Raw genomic sequence first — 18,389 nt, forward strand, 5'->3', positions numbered from 1 at the left:
GATAATTGCTTGTATGAGTAATTATACACACAGGTTAATTATAGTAATTCTATAGCAGGAGAGACTGAGTTGCTAGATATAATATTTTCACCCACAGCTTGATGGCGGCTGTGGAACTAACAAGCTGCATCAAGATCCAGCTTGACTAGATAGTTTGTTTTAGTCTGGTGTATTGCTCTGTTTCAGGTCTAGGAAGCTGACTGAAGCCCAAGCTCTTTGTGAGCTCTCAGCTGAGAGCTATTTGTAAGAATAGGGAAAGACTCCATAGCAGACAGCTTATTAACAAACAACTGACACTCAAGTCAGCATCTCTCTTCTGTTTGCCATCTCCCAGCTTCCCCAACAGTTGGTGTAGAAGTCCAATACATGTTGAAACTAGGAGAAAGTATTTAGTATGCATGCTTTTGGAAAAGTAATGTAGTTAAGGAAGGTTTTTGACTACTTTAGCATTCCTTCAACATGTGATGGATTAACCCTTCAAACCAAGAACTAGGGTGGGAGGGTAATACCGGGGACTAAATTTGGAGCCCTTTATTACATCAGTTCTACTATCTATTGTCTAGACTTAGAGACTGTTATTTCCTTAGTTTAAATTCCTACTGACATCAGAAGGTCAATTAGAGCAAGCTTTAGGCCATGAGAAGCAACATATATTGGCTGCACATCTGTGTGTGACTGCAAACAGCCCCTTTAACAGTAAGGTGGCCCTGGTATGACAAGCCACAAGTCAGTTTACCATTGTCAAGATGCTGTATTGTTTGTAAATTCTTTCAGTAAGTGAGTTCAAGGGCTGATTGCATATGCTCAGGTCTTAGACGTGGCAGTTTTACAGGAGTGTATTTTAACAGAAGTATGAACATTTGTTCTTTATGCCACTTACCAGGATTAAAAAAGTTACAGCAACAACTAACATCACAGGTGGTAGAAAGACTGTTCCCCTAGAATTGCAAGTGGGTGTATCAAATTCAGAATTCACTTTGAGGGAAGCAGCCCAGCTAGGAAGATACTACAACACTAAGTCCTGCCATTCCAAAAAGCTGGAAGAAACAGCAAAATGTCACTCTGCTTTGTGCTGCCATGCTAGATTTTAGTATTCAGACAGATTTGGTTTAAATTAACACACATTTGTCAGGCAAAAACAATGGTTTATTTCAGTTTTTTCAGCAACATCTCAGCCATCAAAAAAAAAAATAAACTCTAACACAGATAGATGGAAGACTTTTCCACAGTGTTACTAGTGGGTTTTTGACCCCAGGGCTTTGATTGGAGTGATGTTTATTATTCATCCAATAAGTTAGGAAGCATGGAAGTAAAGTGCTTTCATTTCTGAGCTGGTATGAGGTCATCAATGGACTGGCCTTTTTCAAGGCGTTTTTCCATTTCAATCAGTAGCTTCACACCATCAACCACCATCTGCACCAGCTCTACCTCAGAGAAGCCTAGCCGGTCAGCATTGGAGACATCAAACACTCCTCCAACAGCAGCAGTATCCACACCCCCTGAAGAAAGAGGAGATTCAGTTTAGAGTTCTGAAGTCCTTCACATCTTGTGTATTGCTGGAGAGACCATAGCAAGAGTCCACTTGGAGCAAAAGAGTTTCCCTTGCTGGCCTGGCAACTGGGACTACTGCCACCTGGTTATGGGAGGTGGATGGGCATGGCTTGAACAGAGGGATACTTCCAGTTTGCTGCTGAGTTAGTAGTACAGTACAAGTTCTAGCACACAGGACTCCCACTCCCAGCTTTACCACTATGAGTGACCCTTTGCAAGTAACTCAGCTCTGTGCCTAGGATTATCTGCATCATTGGCATAGCATTCTACTGGACAGAAGCCAGGTAGCTTGATCAAAACACTCTAAAAGTATGAACTGTTCTTGTGGGACAAAAAAAAAAAAAAAAAACCAACATGCTTTCCTTAGCCATGACTGTAGCTATGGGCACTCACAGTGGGTAAGCTGCCTATTCCATAGACACAAGGGGAGGATTTGGACAAGGACTGTAAATGGTGCTAATAGAATGCTGCAGTGCAGTTCTGTAGACCTCTATCCCATTTGCCTCTACATAGTATACTATTATTTAAAAAAAAAAAAAAGTCATCCTGGAGTACTGTCCCTCTACTGTATGCAGAGCCATCCCTTGGGTAGGGCAAACTGGGGCAACTGCCTTGGGCCCCTATGCTTTAATAAAAAAAAAAAAAAAAAAAAAAAAAAGGACTATCCTGATATTTAGCCCTTTGTCCTGCATCCAGAGGTGAAAGTAAGCTGGTACAGTCCAGCGTACCAGCAAGAGCCAGTACGCCATGCTGGACCGGACTGGCTTCCCTGGTGGTGATTTAAAGGGCTGGGTCTCTAGCTGCTGCGGGGAGCCGCAGCCCTTTAAATCCCTGCCGGAGCCCTGGGGTAGTGGCAACAGGGCTCCCAGTGATTTAGAGGGCCCAGAGCTCTGTGGTGGCTGGAGCACCGGGCCCTTTAGTTTGCCCCTGAGCTCTCAGCTGCCTCTGCACCTGGTAGCTCGAGGGTGATTTAAAGGCCCTGGGGCTCCCAGCCACAGCTGGAGCCCTGGGGCCTTTAAATCTTGATTTAGAGGCCCCACCTCTTCTGGTTGAGGCCATGCCCCTGCTCAGGACTCCGGTGTACTGGTAAGTCCTTTAAGTTACTTTCACCCCTGCCTGCATCCCAACCGATGCATGATCAGGGCACCATTTGTCCTGATATTCAGGTGAGGAGGTGGGCGGGGAGGTGAGCAGCAGACAGGAGAGGAGGCAGGCAGAAAGGAGGAGAGTGGTGGTCAGGTGGATGTGGGGGGAAGACATGCCAGATGGACAGGAGACTGGTGGGCAGGTGAGTGGGGAGACAGGCATGGGGTGGTGGTGGTGAGCAGTGGCTGGGTGGGGCAGATTGTGAGGAGACTAGTGGGGAGGCTGATTGGTCCTGGGCCCTGCACCCCCACTAGGGATGGCCCTGATTGGGACTAGTCTTCTAGACACTGCCTCTGAGTAATTCAGGCCCCAAACCTACTTGTCAATATATAGAGTATTTAAAGGAAGTGATGAATGCAATTCTGCAGAAAAGGACCTGGGGATTACAGTGAATGAGAAGCTGATATGAGTCAGTGTGCCCCTGTTGCCAAAAGGCAAACGGCATTTTGGGCTGTATAAGTAGGAGCATTGCCAGCAGATAGAGGAATGTGTCATCATTTCTCATTTGGCATTGGTGAGGCTTCATCTGGAGTACTGTGTCCAGTTTTGGGCCCCACTACAAGGAGGATGTGGAAAAATTGGCAAGAGTCCAGCAGAGGGCAACAAAAGTGATTAGGGGGCTGGAGCACATGATTTATGAGAAAAGGCTGAGGGAACTGGGATTATTTAGTCTGCAGAAGAGAAGAATTGGGGCGGGGGGGGGGAAGAAGAGGAAAGCAGCTATCAAATCCCAACTACCTGAAAGGGGGTTCCAAAGAGGATGGATCTAAACTGTTCTCAGTGGTACCAGATGACAGAACAAGGAGTCTTAAGTTGCAGTGGGGGAGGTTTAGGTTGGATATCAGGAAAAAAAAAAAAAACTCACTAGGAGGGTAGTGAAGCACTGGAATGGGTTACCTAGGGAGGTGGTGGAATCTCCATCCTTTGATATTTAAGGTCAGGCTTGACAAAGCCCTGGCTGGGATGATTTAGTTGGGGATTGGTCCTGCTTTGAGCAGGGGGTTGGACTAGATGACCTCCTGAGGTCCCTTCCAACCTGGATATTCTAAGATTCCATTTCTCACCAGTGCCTCGCTTCTGCAGCCTCAGCCTCTTGAGGATTTCTCCAAACTTCTCATGCTTGCCCAGGTTAGGTAGTTTGATGTGTACACCACCACGGAGACCTGTCCCAAGGTTGGATGGGCAGGTCAGGATGTAGCCAAGGTGTGGATTCCACATGAACTCATAGTTTTTGGTCTTAAAGAGAGTTTCAATCTAGAGAGAGATGACGACTTTAGTGAGGAACAGACCAGGCAGTCTCTCAAAGGTTTAAGAATTTGAGGACTATTTAGTGTCATTAATGTATCTAGCTCCATGATTCACCGTCCCTCCCCAGACAGTAGTGTGACCCGAGTTGAACAGCTGCTATCAGTGGAGCCTCTGAAGCTAAAGACCCCTGGATTTAGAAGTGGGGCAACCAGCAGGGCATTCCCCCCTCCCCAAAACAGATCTTTGAATTTACTTTGTTCCCCAGTGTCTGAACGAGTCTATATTTAGTGGCTTTCAGGGTAGCATTTAAGCCCATCTGTTGACATAGGCTTGTGGGAAGAGAGCGGATATTTAGTGATGTGTTGCCAGGCTTGATTTATTGGAGTTTGTTCCCCTTTGCATGGGTACATGTGGCGAGGAAGTGCTGGCTTTACTTCCCCCTCACACTAGTGTTTTAGGGCTCAAAGTAGGTGCTTGATGTAGTGGAGCACCACTACACATTTACTGAGTCTCGAGACATGTTCCATTATTTGCCTATAGGCAGTGGTAGTTCATGTTTTAATTAAAAACTCATGTAAGAGGAGGAAGCCAATCAGGACGTTAGAGGACCTTCATCTAGGCTTCATAACAATAACCTACTTTGTCAGAGTAGGTGTTTGAGTCCTTACACCCCTGGGATTTATTTGTGGAAAGATACACTAAGATGCTACCAGATGCCTAAGCTACATTGTCAGATGTTTACACAAGTACAATACAGGACTTGTACTTGCACTGAGACTCCATGCCACACAGTAGCAGTACATGGCAGTATATTTTTAGAGCCTGTTTTAAGTCAGCACTCTGAGCACTGCATCAAGTCCTGCACCATTTAAGGCAAGAGCAATTCTCTTTAGGCTTGTTATAAAGGTTAACTTCACCTGTGTTAGCCCAGTACAGAAGCGGGTGAACACTTCCTTCATGTTGCCACCTTTCTGCATGGAAATAACTCTAAGATGATCTTCCTCATTGATCCAGACAAGGAAGGTCTTGTTGTCATTGTGCCTAGAAGACAGAAGCCAAACAACCCCTTTCTCCATTTGCAGTAGAGTTTTACTCACTTGAATTGCCACCTGGAAATCTACAATGGGTTAAATACAAATAAGAGACGGACTGATTTAAAGAGCTCATGTTGTACTGAAGATATGCTTTGACCTTAGTGTCATTTACTCTTCATGAGAGTTACATTAGATTTACTTTTAACTCTGAATCTGCCCTTGTAGGTTAAAGCGTCAAATCAACTCCATATAGAGACCTTCCCGAAACATCAAAGGAAGATGCAATTCAGCTTTTTCTGCCCTTAAAATCTGAAGAATGGTTATTTGACTCCTCCTCCACTCTGCTTAGACATGACCCAAGTCTTAGACTATAGCCATTAAGATGTGCACATCCTGTGCACCCTTTCCTATGATCTTATTGCTCAACCTTGAGGCCATGTCAGATCTTGCATTAATTTGCGAGTCCCCAGGGACAGAAAGATTCAGTCCCTTTGTTCCATAAAGTGTCACGGTCAGGCAGTGTAAGAGGTGAAATATATTAGCAAATATTCCTGATAAGGTGCAGACTGCACTTTGACAGGTTTCAGAGTAGCAGCCGTGTTAGTCTCTAAGGTGCCACAAGTACTCCTTTTCTTTTTGCGAATACAGACTAACAAATTTAGAGCATAAGCTTTCGTGAGCTACAGCTCACTTCATCGGATGCATTTGGTGGAAAAAAAACAGAGGAGAGATTTATACACACAGAACATGAAACAATGGGTTTATCATCACTCTCCTTACAGTGTGTATGATAAACCCATTGTTGTGTGTGTGTGTGTGTGTGTGTGTGTGTGTGTGTGTGTGTGTGTGTGTGTGTGTATCTGTTTTTTCCACCAAATGCATCCAATGAAGTGAGCTGTAGCTCATGAAAGCTTATGCTCTAATAAATTTGTTAGTCTCTAAGGTGCCACGAGTACTACTGCACTTTGACTATCTCACCATCTATGGTATGCAAGGAAACATGAGGTGCAATCTAATTGACCTTGACAAGACAATTAAGTTACCTTACATGCAGCAAGGACTTTGCATATGAGTAGATTTAAGAAACAAAATTTTGGATACTAATTTTAAGCTGTAGTTTTCAAGGAAGAATGCTACAAGCCTGGTGCCCATTCGTCCATCTGCCCTTGCCTTTGGATTTTAGTTGCTGCTGCCAGATAAAAAAATTCATAGTGCAGTACTGATAAGCTAGTCCTCTTCAGCAATCAGGTTGGGTATTGAATTAGTTAGCTGTCAAGATGAAGATTACATAGAGTGTTAAAAGCTTCCATTTAATCAGAGACTAAGGTTTTAGAGTCATGGCTCAGTCAACAAAGCTATCTAGTATTGTTCTCTTGCAGGCAGGTGATGAGTGTTCTCTTGGAAAGGTGACCTACAAATGTGTTCAAGATCCCACTGTTGCATGAGATGGGAGGGATTCTACTGAGTGTAGAAGGAAGCTTTTAGTGACTCTTGTTGACCTGGGAACACTTACAGGAGAACAAGATTCACAAGAACATTTTAAGTAAGCTTTTCTTCCACTAGTTGGTTGGGTGTTAGAGGTCTGACAAGTTAACTCCTTCCCTTTATTTGTTCCTGTGTCAAAGCATACTGCTAGCTTTCTAGACAGAAAAGTGAACGCCTGATGTTTCCAATGCAAAAAAGCCACGTAAGAGGCCAAGTCTTCTCTTCACCATAAGCAGAAAAACCGACACTAGTCCCCTTTTAGGTTTGCTTTGTTTATATTGCTGCAGAAGGCATTGCTTTTCCTGCCTTGTGTTTTCAGTGAAGCCATTTTTACTGCAGATTTTTTTTTTTTTAATTCCAAAAGGCTAGGTTGCGTTAGTCATAGTGACAATGCCACTAGTTCACCATTAACTGATTTTAAGTGGCCTCCCTGATCCCTTAAATGAATTATTTCTGCAGTGGAGCAATTCTTATATTGCCAGTAAAGAGGCTGAGAGTCATAGCCATGCCAATGGGGGTGAACTTAAAGTTTGAGGGCTTTTTAAATTTTAGTTTTATGGGCTTGATCTTGTGGCTCACTGAAGTGGATATTAAAGCTCACATTTAAGTCATAGCAGATTCAAATTCCCCTTTTTTAAAGCAAAGACAATATGCAAGTTTCTGCCAAGTGAACACTAGTGTATAGAAGCTGCTGGTTCATTCAGCTAGATTATTCAGGACCACAGATTTCTGCCTGGTACCCACTGCAAACATTTTTAAAGGATTCTGGTTTCCATTGCATATACTCACCAAATTCCTCTGCCATCAGGCCAGTCTCGTGCCATTCCAGAAGCCAACAGGAGAGGAGAAACTGGTTTATCAAATAGGAAGTGATCATCGATCAGCTGCTGCTGCTCTGCATCGGTCATGTTTTTCAAAGCATAGTACTTTCCATTAAGGTCACCTTCCAGGCTAGCCAGGGCTGAAAGCAAGATTCATGTTTAGGACACAAACAGGATGCTAGGCGGTATTTTGATATATTCCCAGCAATTGAGAGGCTAGACACACAAGCCTGGTGGCATTTCTGAAATGGATCTGTTTTGTTTCCTTCCTCCCCTTACTGTCAAGGGCCATGCAGTGTTTGGCTCTTTCACCTTTGAAGGATCTATCAGGCTGCTGCACATTGTTGGGAGTTACTGTAGCCTTTATATCTTTAAAAGGGCATTTGTTTTCTTATGAGCTATGAAACTAGGGTTATTTAATAGGACCTATATTTCTAGCAGGAGGTGGTATTAGCTATGAATAAGCAAGGCCACTCCAGTCATTTAGAGGTTAGAGTAATATTACTCTGTATTGAGAAGTCCTGAGCAGACTAGTCTCAGTAAGAGGACAGCATTGCTACTGTACAAGACAGTCTCCTAAAATACATCCCATTGAAACCTACAGCCCACTCCCACAGTGTCATCCTAGTGGAAAGCTAGGTGGCAAGAGTTGTAGTTAAGAGCATGAGTGTTGCAATACATCACTGGATTTGAAAAGTCCATCACCTGCTCTAGTTGAATGCATGCTCGCTTGCTATCCCACACAGCCAGGAAGGCCATCAAGGTCAGAAAATCATTACTTAATACAATCCAATTACCCTCTACTGGCTTCCAATTCACTTCGAGTTGAGAAATAAGCTTTACTTATTAGGTTAGACATCCAGCTACACATGTAATTTGAGATTCCCAATTCTGCATTTGGTGCCCTAATATTTGAGAGATTTTTGAAGTTGGAGGTAGGCAAAAATATTCTACCTCCTCAATTGTTAGCCTCAGTTTGACACACATCGAAAGTCGGTCCATAATATCTGAACTTTCATTTTACCTTCAACAGAAAGCTTCTCGATAGCCCGTCTCTCTCCTCTGCTACAATGAGGGGGGAGACAGAATCCACGGATGCTCCTACCAGTTCTGACACGGGAACTTAGCACATAGGTGGGGTCCAGGTCATCACCACCCTATAAGAGATTGAAAAGTGCAACCATGCCACCAAGTTCTACCCTGAATTATGCACAGCCCCTATTGGTTTCAGAGCATGATTTGACCCCAAAGCCTTCAATATTTGAGTAGGATTTATCATAACTCAAACACAAGCCATCATGTTATCTCATATTTTTAAGTAGACAATCTAGTGTACTGCATACACTGCATACTGCATACAATCCTCGTGTCAGAGCTCTCAATACATTAGAGCTGCTTTCTTTTACTAACAGTTGGAAAAGATCAACTCATTAACAGAAGTTTAGATCTGTATTTGCCTATACCCAAGTTTAGGGTTTTATTTCCCCTGCAGAAGTGGGCTGTAAATAAGGCAGCTCCTTGTTGTGTTTAGATGCTAGTCAACTCTTGTAGGTAGCAAACAGTTATGAACTCAGGTTGCTACAGTTAAGAGTCTTCCCATTCAACTTTAAAAATCTACTTTGGCTACAGATAGTTCACACGTTAGGGATTCCCAGTAGTTTAATATTTCTAGAACAAGTGGAAAGATCCTGAACTCAAACTTTGGAATGGATACTACATAGTAGTGACTTCAGCAGCTCAAGTGCTTTGTAAGATCCACTTATGTGCCAAGACCCAGCCTAGAGTCACCCTGCAGGATCCTTAAGGATGAGACAGGGCTGCCCCAGAAGTCAAGTACAAATGTGGATGTTGAAGCTCACACAGGTGAGACTGTTCCACTAGAGCAGAGTGGGCTAAGGGCTTGTCTACACTACCCGCCAGATTGGCAGGCGGCAATCAATCCAGCGGGGGGGGGGGGGAGAAGGGGGGAAGGTGTTGATTTATCACATCTAGTATAAATGTGATAATCAACCACTGAGAGGTCTTCCATCAACTCCGGTACTCCACCAGGGAGAGAGGCGCAGTCGACGGGAGAGGTCAGCTGTCAACTTACCGCAGTAAGTAAATCTAAGTACGTCAACTTCAGCTACGCTATTCAAGTAGCTGAAATTGCACATCTTAGATCGACCCCACGCAGCAGTGTAGGCAAGCCCCAAGTCACAGCAGTCTCTCAGGTCAGATAGGACAGCTGTAGTCATTCAAAAGTGGTTCCACCCAGCCTGTGCGGAAGAGTCCTTACTGAGAGAAAGGCTTCAGAGAGCAATAGATAGGAATACAACAGATTCCAACAGGTGGTCACGCAAGTCACAGGAACAGATTGACTGATAGGGACAAGCAACTACACTTAGTTTTGCCCAGGCTTTTCTATACTTTTGTCAGATGTCTGATCGCTGCTGATGAAAGACTCTAGCTCACGAAAGCTTATGCTCTAATAAATTTGTTAGTCTCTAAGGTGCCACAAGTACTCCTTTTCTCTATACCTGTAGGTGATCAGGATTCAAATCAGTCTTGTGCTGGTCACTTGGTTTGTAGCCTCCATGTCGGTCCTTGATAATTGGGTCAAGGAGATCCTTAAACACGTCATAGGATTCTTCATCACCAGCTACGCATCCTACAGTCATAATGAAGGGATGGCCTAGAGTGGTAACAGAATTCTAAGAGTCATATTTGTGTGATGTTTGACTGTATCCCAGAATAGCATTAACTAGATAAGTTTGTCCTTATAATGGTAGGTCTAGTCACTTAGGAATACATTCCTACACATACACACAAGACAAGAACCAGTTGAAGACAAATCTTAGACACTTTACATTTCATTAGCTGGATGAAATGTAAAGTTACTGAAAACCCATAACTATTCCCAATAAGCTACGTTTGGACAAGTGAATCTAGTTCAGCACAAGATTTTTGTCCACAGTCAATTTTACTAGCTATAATCAGATTTTTATGCTCAGGCAGCTCAGATATTGCATCCATTATAATATGCTGGGCTTGGATTTCATGGACAATTTAATTTTTGGTTCAGACTGCTACTGATGGAGTTGCATTGCTCACAAGAGTCACCTCCACAAACTTAGTCACCATATGCATCACTTATTTCAGCTGGTTCACATAGAATATTCTCAATGCATTTTACCAGGATTATCAACCCCAGTCTGAATGACATCATCCAGGGTGAAGCCACTGGGTGTAACTCTGTCTCTCAGTTTCTTGTACAAGTCCAGGGTTAGCACCTTGGCCATGTGGTTGTTGTGGGCGCTCAGGTCCGGGTACTCCTCATCAGGAGGTAGTCTCTGATTATTTAGTTGGGCCATTTTGATATTGCTAGAGTAAAAATAAATACTGTAATGTTAACACATTACTAAATCTGCTCCCCCTTTTTCTTTAGAAGAAGTGCCACAGAACTTCACATAGCCAGTTTGGAATAGGAGAGATCAAAGCAGCCAGGTGAGCCCTCAGAACGTCAAATTTTTAGTCATTGTGTTTGTAGCTAAGTTACACTTTTAGTCAGATTTTGTTTCAGATCAAAGCATTTAGCAGAGCAGTTACATAATTTGAGTGTTTGGTCTGTCAGAACACAGCATGCATTTATAGTGTTCTCTGCATTGCTCAATGGGAGAAAGCCACCTTTAAGTTTTAGTGGGCAGTGCTTTTGGGCCAGGACTCACTGCTTGAGAGATTTTCACAGCTCCAGGAACCTTGGTGCTGCTATCAAGATGCACTTCCTGTAATGAGGGAGAACAGATGTTTGTGGATCAAGAGGCTGGGTCCTTTACCTGGGTTGTCAACCCCAGTTTGGATGACATCATCCAGGGTAAATCCACTGGGAGTCTGTTTGTCCCTCAACTTCTTGTACAGGTCCAGGGTCAGCACCTTGGCCATGTGATTGTTGTGAGCACTCAGGTCTGGGAACTCATCCACAGCGGAGTACTTCATCTTCAGGAGGTTGTGGCTGTTTGAGAATGGCATGACTGCCGCCTGACTGCAAGGTGCTAGGGGAGAAGAAAGGGGAAACCTCACCTTCTGGGCTTGGCACGCCCTTCCAGGCAGGCCCTGGAAGGACGCCCTGGCCTGCACCAAGGTCACCTTGGCATATACTCCACCTGCTTGCGGCCCAGTTAACTGCCTGGCTTCTAAGGCGCCTTCCACAGCCTCCTAACGAGGGCACCCTGTGGGCAGGGCTACCCCCTTCTCCCCACAGGGAGGGTGCAGAGCCGGGGGGGAGGGACTTGCTCCAGTCTGGGGAAGTAGTGCCAGGTCTCCCCCACCCGGGGCTGCCGGCCGTGGCCAGCCCCCTGCGGGGAGCTCCCTCCACGGCCCTACCCGCGCGGGGCCCCTGCAGGGGAGCGGGAACCCGCCTCAGCCTCAGAGCCGCGTGGCCGAGCTGCCCCCAGACCTGCCGCCCTCCCCCGCGCGAGCAGAAGCGCCGGGCTCGGGAGCGGCCGCTCCCCGAGCTCGAGGCACCGGGCCGCCTCCAGGCAGGGGGCGCAGCTTTTCCAGCCAGGAGAGCTGCGGCGCGCCCGACCCGGCCGGGTTATCTCCCTCTGGCACCGGGCGGGCGATGCTGCACCTGCCGTGCAACCTGCCTGCGCCCGGGAGGCAGTGGGAAGCGCACAGCAGCCGTTCCCCAGGACCCAGCACCGGCGGGGAGGGTGCAGTGCAATGCAATGTAATGCAATGCAAGCGCCCCCCCCCCCCGGGCTAGAAGAGGGAACGCAATGCAGCCCCTCTCCCCAGGCTCAGCAGCCGGGGCCAGAAGGACGATGCAACCTCGCCCCACCTGCAGGGGGGAGAGAGGGGAACGCAGCACCCCGGCAACCACTGCGGGGAGCCGGGACCCAGCTGCAACCGCAATTAAATCCCGTAGGGAGCGTCCGGCTGCAGCAGATTGCCTGGGCCAGCCAGCGCCGGAGGGGAGAAGGTGAGGACCGGGGAAAGAGAAATTCCTCCGGCTTCCCCAAGCCTGGGGGGCAAAGATCCCAAAGACCCAGCGCAAGCGAGCCCGACCCTCTCCAATCTCTGCGGGAGCCCCGGCTGGGGAGAGTTCGCCCATCCCAAAAGCACTGTCCACCCACTTTGGGGAGCGGGTTAAACAATCCCCTACCCCAAGCCGTTATGTAACAAACGCCTCCCTTCGGGTCATCCGAGTAGGGGTGAATCTATGTAAATACCCTGCTAAATAGCGGCTTAGCCAGGCTTTACAGTTAGAGCCGATCCAGTTTAACAAACCCTCCAGTGCCTGCATCAGGTTAGGCTTTTTTGGTTTTTCCTTGGTTACATTCTGGGCGTCCATATTATAATCTGTTTCCATCTCTCCTTTTATCTATAAGCCCCCCCCCAACAACGCCTCCCCTCCTTTTTCCAGGGTCCGGAGACACATTCCGGACCCTTTGGTAGCTAGCACTAAAACAATACATTTAGCTGCAATACAATATTGACCCATTGGATTACAATTTCGGGTTTTTTTGGGGGAGGGGGATTTGCCTCGAAATAGTTGTATTCGATCAAACTGTCTAAAACAGGCCAAATAGATCATCCTCCAATTTTAGTATTGCCAGTCAGCTCCCCCAGCACTTACCTAGCACCACAGAAAAGGAAACCGCCCTTGTTCTTGCTCTTACACCCCCAAAGCTGTCACAGGGAGACCTATATGAAGTGGAGTCTCACCCCCACAGCCTCACCAGTTTTATATACAGCAGGAGCTGGCCTCCCATTGGCTGGTATTTATATTCCATTCATTCCACTGGAAGATTGTAAAAGGGAGGGGCGAGGTCCCTTAGTCTATTATAACCTATTGTTGCTTCCATTTTGCCAGGCCTCCTAGTCGCAGGGAGATGCTGGCTGTCTCCAGTTTCTCTGTGTTAGCCTGAGCCTACAACTTTCCTTCCAGGCAATTTGAAAATGTGAGGTTTTTTGGCTCAATGGCATCTAGTTGCTCTGGTAAAATGCAAATACTGTATTAATGCACACCCACTTTCCATTATTACAGTGTTTCCCAGCACTATTAGACCCACACAGCTTTTTTGCCATTCAGACTTGCTGCCTTTAGTAAATATTTAACAATGACTATAATAATCTGATGTAATAAAAGTACAGTCTTTGTGATGTTAGGACCAGCCTGACCTAAGAGTCATGTGAGTGATTAACTGCCTCTGAGTTCACTGGTTAGAAACTATGATAAGAATAATGGCTGAAGATCTAGTACCTATTCTCAGCCTCCCTGAAATATTAAAATAGTGAGTTTATGTCACAGTTTAATTTGAAGGAAAGCATACTTGATTGATAAAGTACACTGAGCCTCTTATTTTATTGTGTGCAAAAAAAGAAGGGGGTAGGTAGGGGGGAAGCTGCATTAGATTGTGGCTGAAATGGTACAAAGGCATGATCTTAATTCCCTGTTGAAAACAGAAATTAAAAGACTAAATCTTGCTCACTTTACTCATGAAAGTAGTGCTGTTGACTTTAATGGGATTACTCAGGTGAGTACAACAAGCAGGATTTGGTCTAAAGTTAGATGCTACTGAGGCTCAGGAAAAAGCAAAGTTAATGACTTTACTTTCAACCTGATACTGTTACACTTTTTATATTTCTTTCTGAAACATAGTTATTACAGTAGGCCTTACATTTGTCTGAATGGAACGGGGATTATACATGTATATAAGCTCAAATAAGAGGGCTGTTATTTTAATGTAAGTTATGACTGTCATGAGATATAAACCCAAATTCCTCTCCCAATTCCTACTCTATCATCATTATCCTAATTCAGATAAAGGAAGAGTCAAAGTATTGTAAATAAAAAGTATTTGGGATAAGGAATGAACGTAGAACATGACTATAAAATAAAAACTCAGACCACTACAAACAAAATTGCATTATGTTTGGCATGGACGATATCTGAATTAATCAAGGTCTATCTGATATTCAGAGGTGCTGAGCACACAGAACTCCTGCTGAAGTCATTGGGGGCTGTCAGTCTTCGGGCAGGCCCTTTTGTCTCTGGAAACAAAGAAAAATCCGCTCAATATCCTTTCTATCTTTCAAACCATATTAAATCTCCTCCAAACTTTCTAAAGCCCCCATCTGTATGTACCAGTCAGGTGTGTTCACAATTTGCACAGACTTCTAGTGCACAAGTCTGATCTCAATTATAGTAGCATCAATCGCAGTGATGACAGTAAGTTACACTATGGTAAAATGAATGTAAGTGCAAAATCAGACCCATAGTCCTTGAAATAATACATTTGGCTATGGATGCTCTTAGTAACAACTTCTGTAATTTTGTCAAAGTTATTATGTCCCAATGTCACGTACAATTCAGATTCTGGATCATTTGGTGCAAAGTGTCAAGAACATGTTTGGTGCTATATTAATACTAATAAATAAAAGAATAATATACCAGTAATTTAATATTGTATTTCTGTGGTCTCTGATTTCTTCCCAGAATTGTTATGCACTCTTCTCCTCTGGTAACAGCTCCATCTGTGATAATTCTCTTTAATTCCAGCCTTATGCATCCCACTAGGCATCCATTATGTTACAAAGGTCAGTTTTAGGTTATTCATGGATAAGATCACATGATCTTCATTGCATCATTGCTAACCCTATTTTTCATTTTCAGCAAGAATTTTCAAAAGGAAAGGAGTACTTGTGGCACCTTAGAGACTAACAAATTTATTTGAGCATAAGCTTTCGTGAGCTACAGCTCACTTCAACGAAAGTTTATGCTCAAATAAATTTGTTAGTCTCTAAGGTGCCACAAGTACTCCTTTTCTTTTTGCGAATACAGACTAACATGGCTGCTACTCTGAAACCAGCAAGAATTTTATAACTCTTTCATTCAATCTCCTGTTGCTTGGCTTCACTCCCTGTTTCCACACCAACAATGGAAAAACATCAACATATACAGGTCCCATTGGTGGGCTCTGTATATGTTGATGTTTTTCCATCAAATGAACACTTAGGCAAGAAACCATCCTTTATTATACCCATTTTTAGATAAGTAAATTGTGGCATAGAAAGGTTAACTTGCCCAATGTCATGCAGCTTCTCAGTGCAGAGCCAGAAGCCCTGATTCTAAGGCCCCTGCTCTAATCACTAGACACACCCTTTCCCTTCCAATGTTCCAAAAGCAGGAATATCACTATTATTATTATTATTTTATTATTTTATATTCCATCAGAGCCCTCGATCTGCCAGGCATCATTAACACACACAGGGAGAGACACAATCCCTGCCCTACAAAGCTTTCATCTGAAGAAGACAAGCAACATGCAAAAAGTGGGGGAGAAGGAGTCAAACAAACTATGTACAATTCACATGTGTAATAAATACATATGAACTGTACCCAACAGTCCCTCATTCTGTCCATCATTATTTGGCAAATTTCTTGTAGTCAATATGGCAGAAGTGGTCCCGTCTGACTTAGCTATCTTTGGCTCACCTAGAATTTTGAGATTTGCTGAGAGTTTTGCCTAAATTGGATCCATAGTCTTTCTGTTACATCAACCCCCCAACCCCCCCAGATTTCCCCAGTGGCTTAATTGTAAGTGTTGTTCAGTAGACTAAAGTTAATGTGTCAACAGATAGTGACTGACCATTATATCTAGTTCATCTGCTGAAAAACAATATTTTTTTCAGGTAAGCCCGTATTTGCTTATCCAGCTGCAATAATGGCAGCATTATATTGCCTTATATAATGGAGTAATTAATGTCCTGATGCTTGCTGATTTATACAGTAGGTTGCAGCAATGCAGCCCAAAATGAAGATGTGGGGTAATGATCCCAGAGATTTCCATGTTGAGCTTTAGATGGTCGAGAATTTAAGGGAAGTCGGACACAGGCCACGCAGTTAACTTCCCAAGTGGCTTAATTGTAAATGTTGTCTGTATATGAGTGCAAAAGAATATACATGTTACTTAGTGAACACATCTTCTGAAATGACCCAGGTAAACCTGAGATGAGTCTGGAGAATTACAAGGTAAACATTTCCTTGAGCATTCAGAAGAACATCCAGAACAGAGGAGACAGCAATAGATGGTGAACTACCACCCCCAACAGTTTTGTGTCCAATTCCTGAGCTGGCAAGCTGGGTTATAAATTGCCATAAAACAGTACTTTGAAAACAAGCCAGAAAGCATGTGGATCAATATACTGGAAGGATTTGGCTGTTGCTGCATTTGTTTAACTTAACTTCTCTTCCCACACAAATGGAGGATACATTTATCTTAACCATTAAATATACCTGCCTGAATATCACATTTGGCATGTTTATTGGCAATTTGTTTCAAATGTTTTGTCATCTTAGGCCCATTCATGCAAAGGGCTGAGCACCTCCTGTGAGTTGCTGAGCATTAACAGCTCTCATTGAAGTTAAAGGTAGCTGGGGACTGTCAATTCCCCTGCTGGATCAATTCTTTGAACAACCACCTTTTCCCAGAATGCCATTACTCCAAAATAGTTAGGCAATGTGGTAGGTGCAGACACACAGCCATATGGTTGTAAGGCAGAAAGGCTGCAGGATATCTGGGGTAACACAATCTAAGAAATCTAAGAAACTGCATTTGTTATGTCCTGGTCAGAGGAGGGTGTAACAAACCGGTTAAAAAACAGTTGTATTTGAACAGGCATAGTTGGCTCAAGAGGTAAACCAGACAACTGCTCCTGCTGAAGGCAATGGTAAATCCCATTGATTTAAAAGGGAAAAGGATGGAGGTTCATCAATTCTTTCCCATAGACAGAGCTTCCATCCAAGTTTGCACTGATCATGATTTCATTAGTTTTCAGGTCCACCTGCAGTCCTTGATCCTTTTACTTAATGTCCAATTCTCTGCTCATTGCTTCAAAATGTTATTGCATTAGATACCTAAAAGATTTTTTGCCTTAACTATTGTGTATTATAAATCATTAGCTAATGAAGAAAAAAGTATAGAATTATCTGCCTTGTCAGCATAGACAAGAATCTACAAATCCAAGCCCTTGTCTACACTACGGGGTTAGGTCGAATTTAGCCACGTTAGGTCGAATTTAAAATGAATGCATCTACACAACGAACCCTGTTCTGTCGACTTAAAGGGCTCTTAAAATCGACTTCTGTACTCCTCTCTGGCGAGGGGAGTAGCACTAAAATTGACCTTGTTGGGTCGAATTTGGGGTAGTGCAGATTCAATTCGACGTATTGGCTTTCGGAAGCTATCCTAGAGTGCTCCAATGTGACCGCTCTGGACAGGACTTTGAACTCCAATGCACTAGCCAGGTACATAGAAAAAGCCCCAGGAAATTTTGAATTTCATTTCCTGTTTGGTCAGCGTGGCGAGCTCAGAGGCACAGGTGACCATGCAGTCCCCCCCAGAATCACAAACGAGCTCCCGCATGGACCGAAAGGGAGACACTGGATCTGATTGCTGTATGCGGAGAAGTGTGCAGGCCAAACTCCGATTAAAAAGAAGAAATGCTAATATATATGCCAAAATCGCACAGGGCATGGTGGAAAGAGGCTATAACAGGGACACACAAGAGTGCCGCATGAAAGTCAAGGAGTTCAGGCAAGCCTACCAAAAGACAAAGGAGGCAAACGGTTGCTCCAGGTCAGAGCCCATTACATGCCACTTCTATGATCAGCTGCATGGCATTCTAGGCAGGAACCCTACCACTACTTCACCACTATCTGTGAACACCTGCAAAAGGCTTCCCATGGCTGCCTGGAAACAGAATTCTGTTGCCCAGCCATTTGTGATGTGTCACCCTACCAGGAGGCGCTCAATATAAAAGGCAAAAAGTGACCTTGTTACATAAAGCACAGTGTGTCTGCTGTGAATTGCTTGAGTCACTGTGGAAGAGTCTCCCTTTTGTTCTCAGAAATGTATCATCTTAAATTTTACTCTCCCTTTTTATCTGCCCCCAGGTACAAATGTTTCTATACTCCCCCATCATCTCCATCCCTCAGGTTATCACAGATTAGAAGGCGAAAAAAACGCACTCGCAATGACATGTTTTCCGAGCTCATGCTGTCCTCCCGCACTGATAGGGCACAGCTTAATGCATGGAGGCATTCAGTGGCAAAGGCCAG

The 18,389-nt window shown here is 44.3% G+C and overlaps 1 protein-coding gene and 1 long non-coding RNA gene across 4 annotated transcripts; one reads left to right on the plus strand and one right to left on the minus strand.

Annotated features, from left to right (window-relative positions):
- Nucleotides 1-1,128: 1,128 nt before the first annotated feature.
- CKB (creatine kinase B) lies at nt 1,129-13,047 on the minus strand. 2 transcript variants are annotated; one of them, XM_038407354.2, is made up of 8 exons: nt 12,903-13,047; nt 11,101-11,316; nt 9,805-9,959; nt 8,310-8,442; nt 7,254-7,425; nt 4,863-4,986; nt 3,762-3,951; nt 1,129-1,499 (listed from the first exon to the last, which is right to left on the minus strand). In XM_038407354.2, the coding sequence occupies exons 2-8, from the start codon at nt 11,291-11,293 to the stop codon at nt 1,321-1,323; spliced, it is 1,146 nt and encodes a 381-aa protein (XP_038263282.1). In that variant the 5' UTR covers nt 11,294-11,316; nt 12,903-13,047; the 3' UTR covers nt 1,129-1,320. The 2 variants fall into 2 exon arrangements, with proteins under 2 accessions (XP_038263282.1, XP_038263283.1); XM_038407355.2 differs by lacking the exon at nt 11,101-11,316 and adding an exon at nt 10,461-10,648 and having other exon boundaries at nt 12,903-13,036.
- Nucleotides 2,459-15,641, plus strand: LOC122460618. 2 transcript variants are annotated; one of them, XR_006282043.1, is made up of 3 exons: nt 2,459-2,637; nt 14,766-14,866; nt 15,504-15,641. It is a non-coding gene; the product is annotated as an uncharacterized LOC122460618 (long non-coding RNA). The 2 variants fall into 2 exon arrangements; XR_006282042.1 differs by lacking the exon at nt 2,459-2,637 and adding an exon at nt 11,882-12,245.
- Nucleotides 15,642-18,389: the final 2,748 nt, after the last annotated feature.

Source organism: Dermochelys coriacea, chromosome 6, assembly GCF_009764565.3.
Source record: "Dermochelys coriacea isolate rDerCor1 chromosome 6, rDerCor1.pri.v4, whole genome shotgun sequence".
Lineage (NCBI taxonomy): Eukaryota > Metazoa > Chordata > Testudines > Dermochelyidae > Dermochelys > Dermochelys coriacea.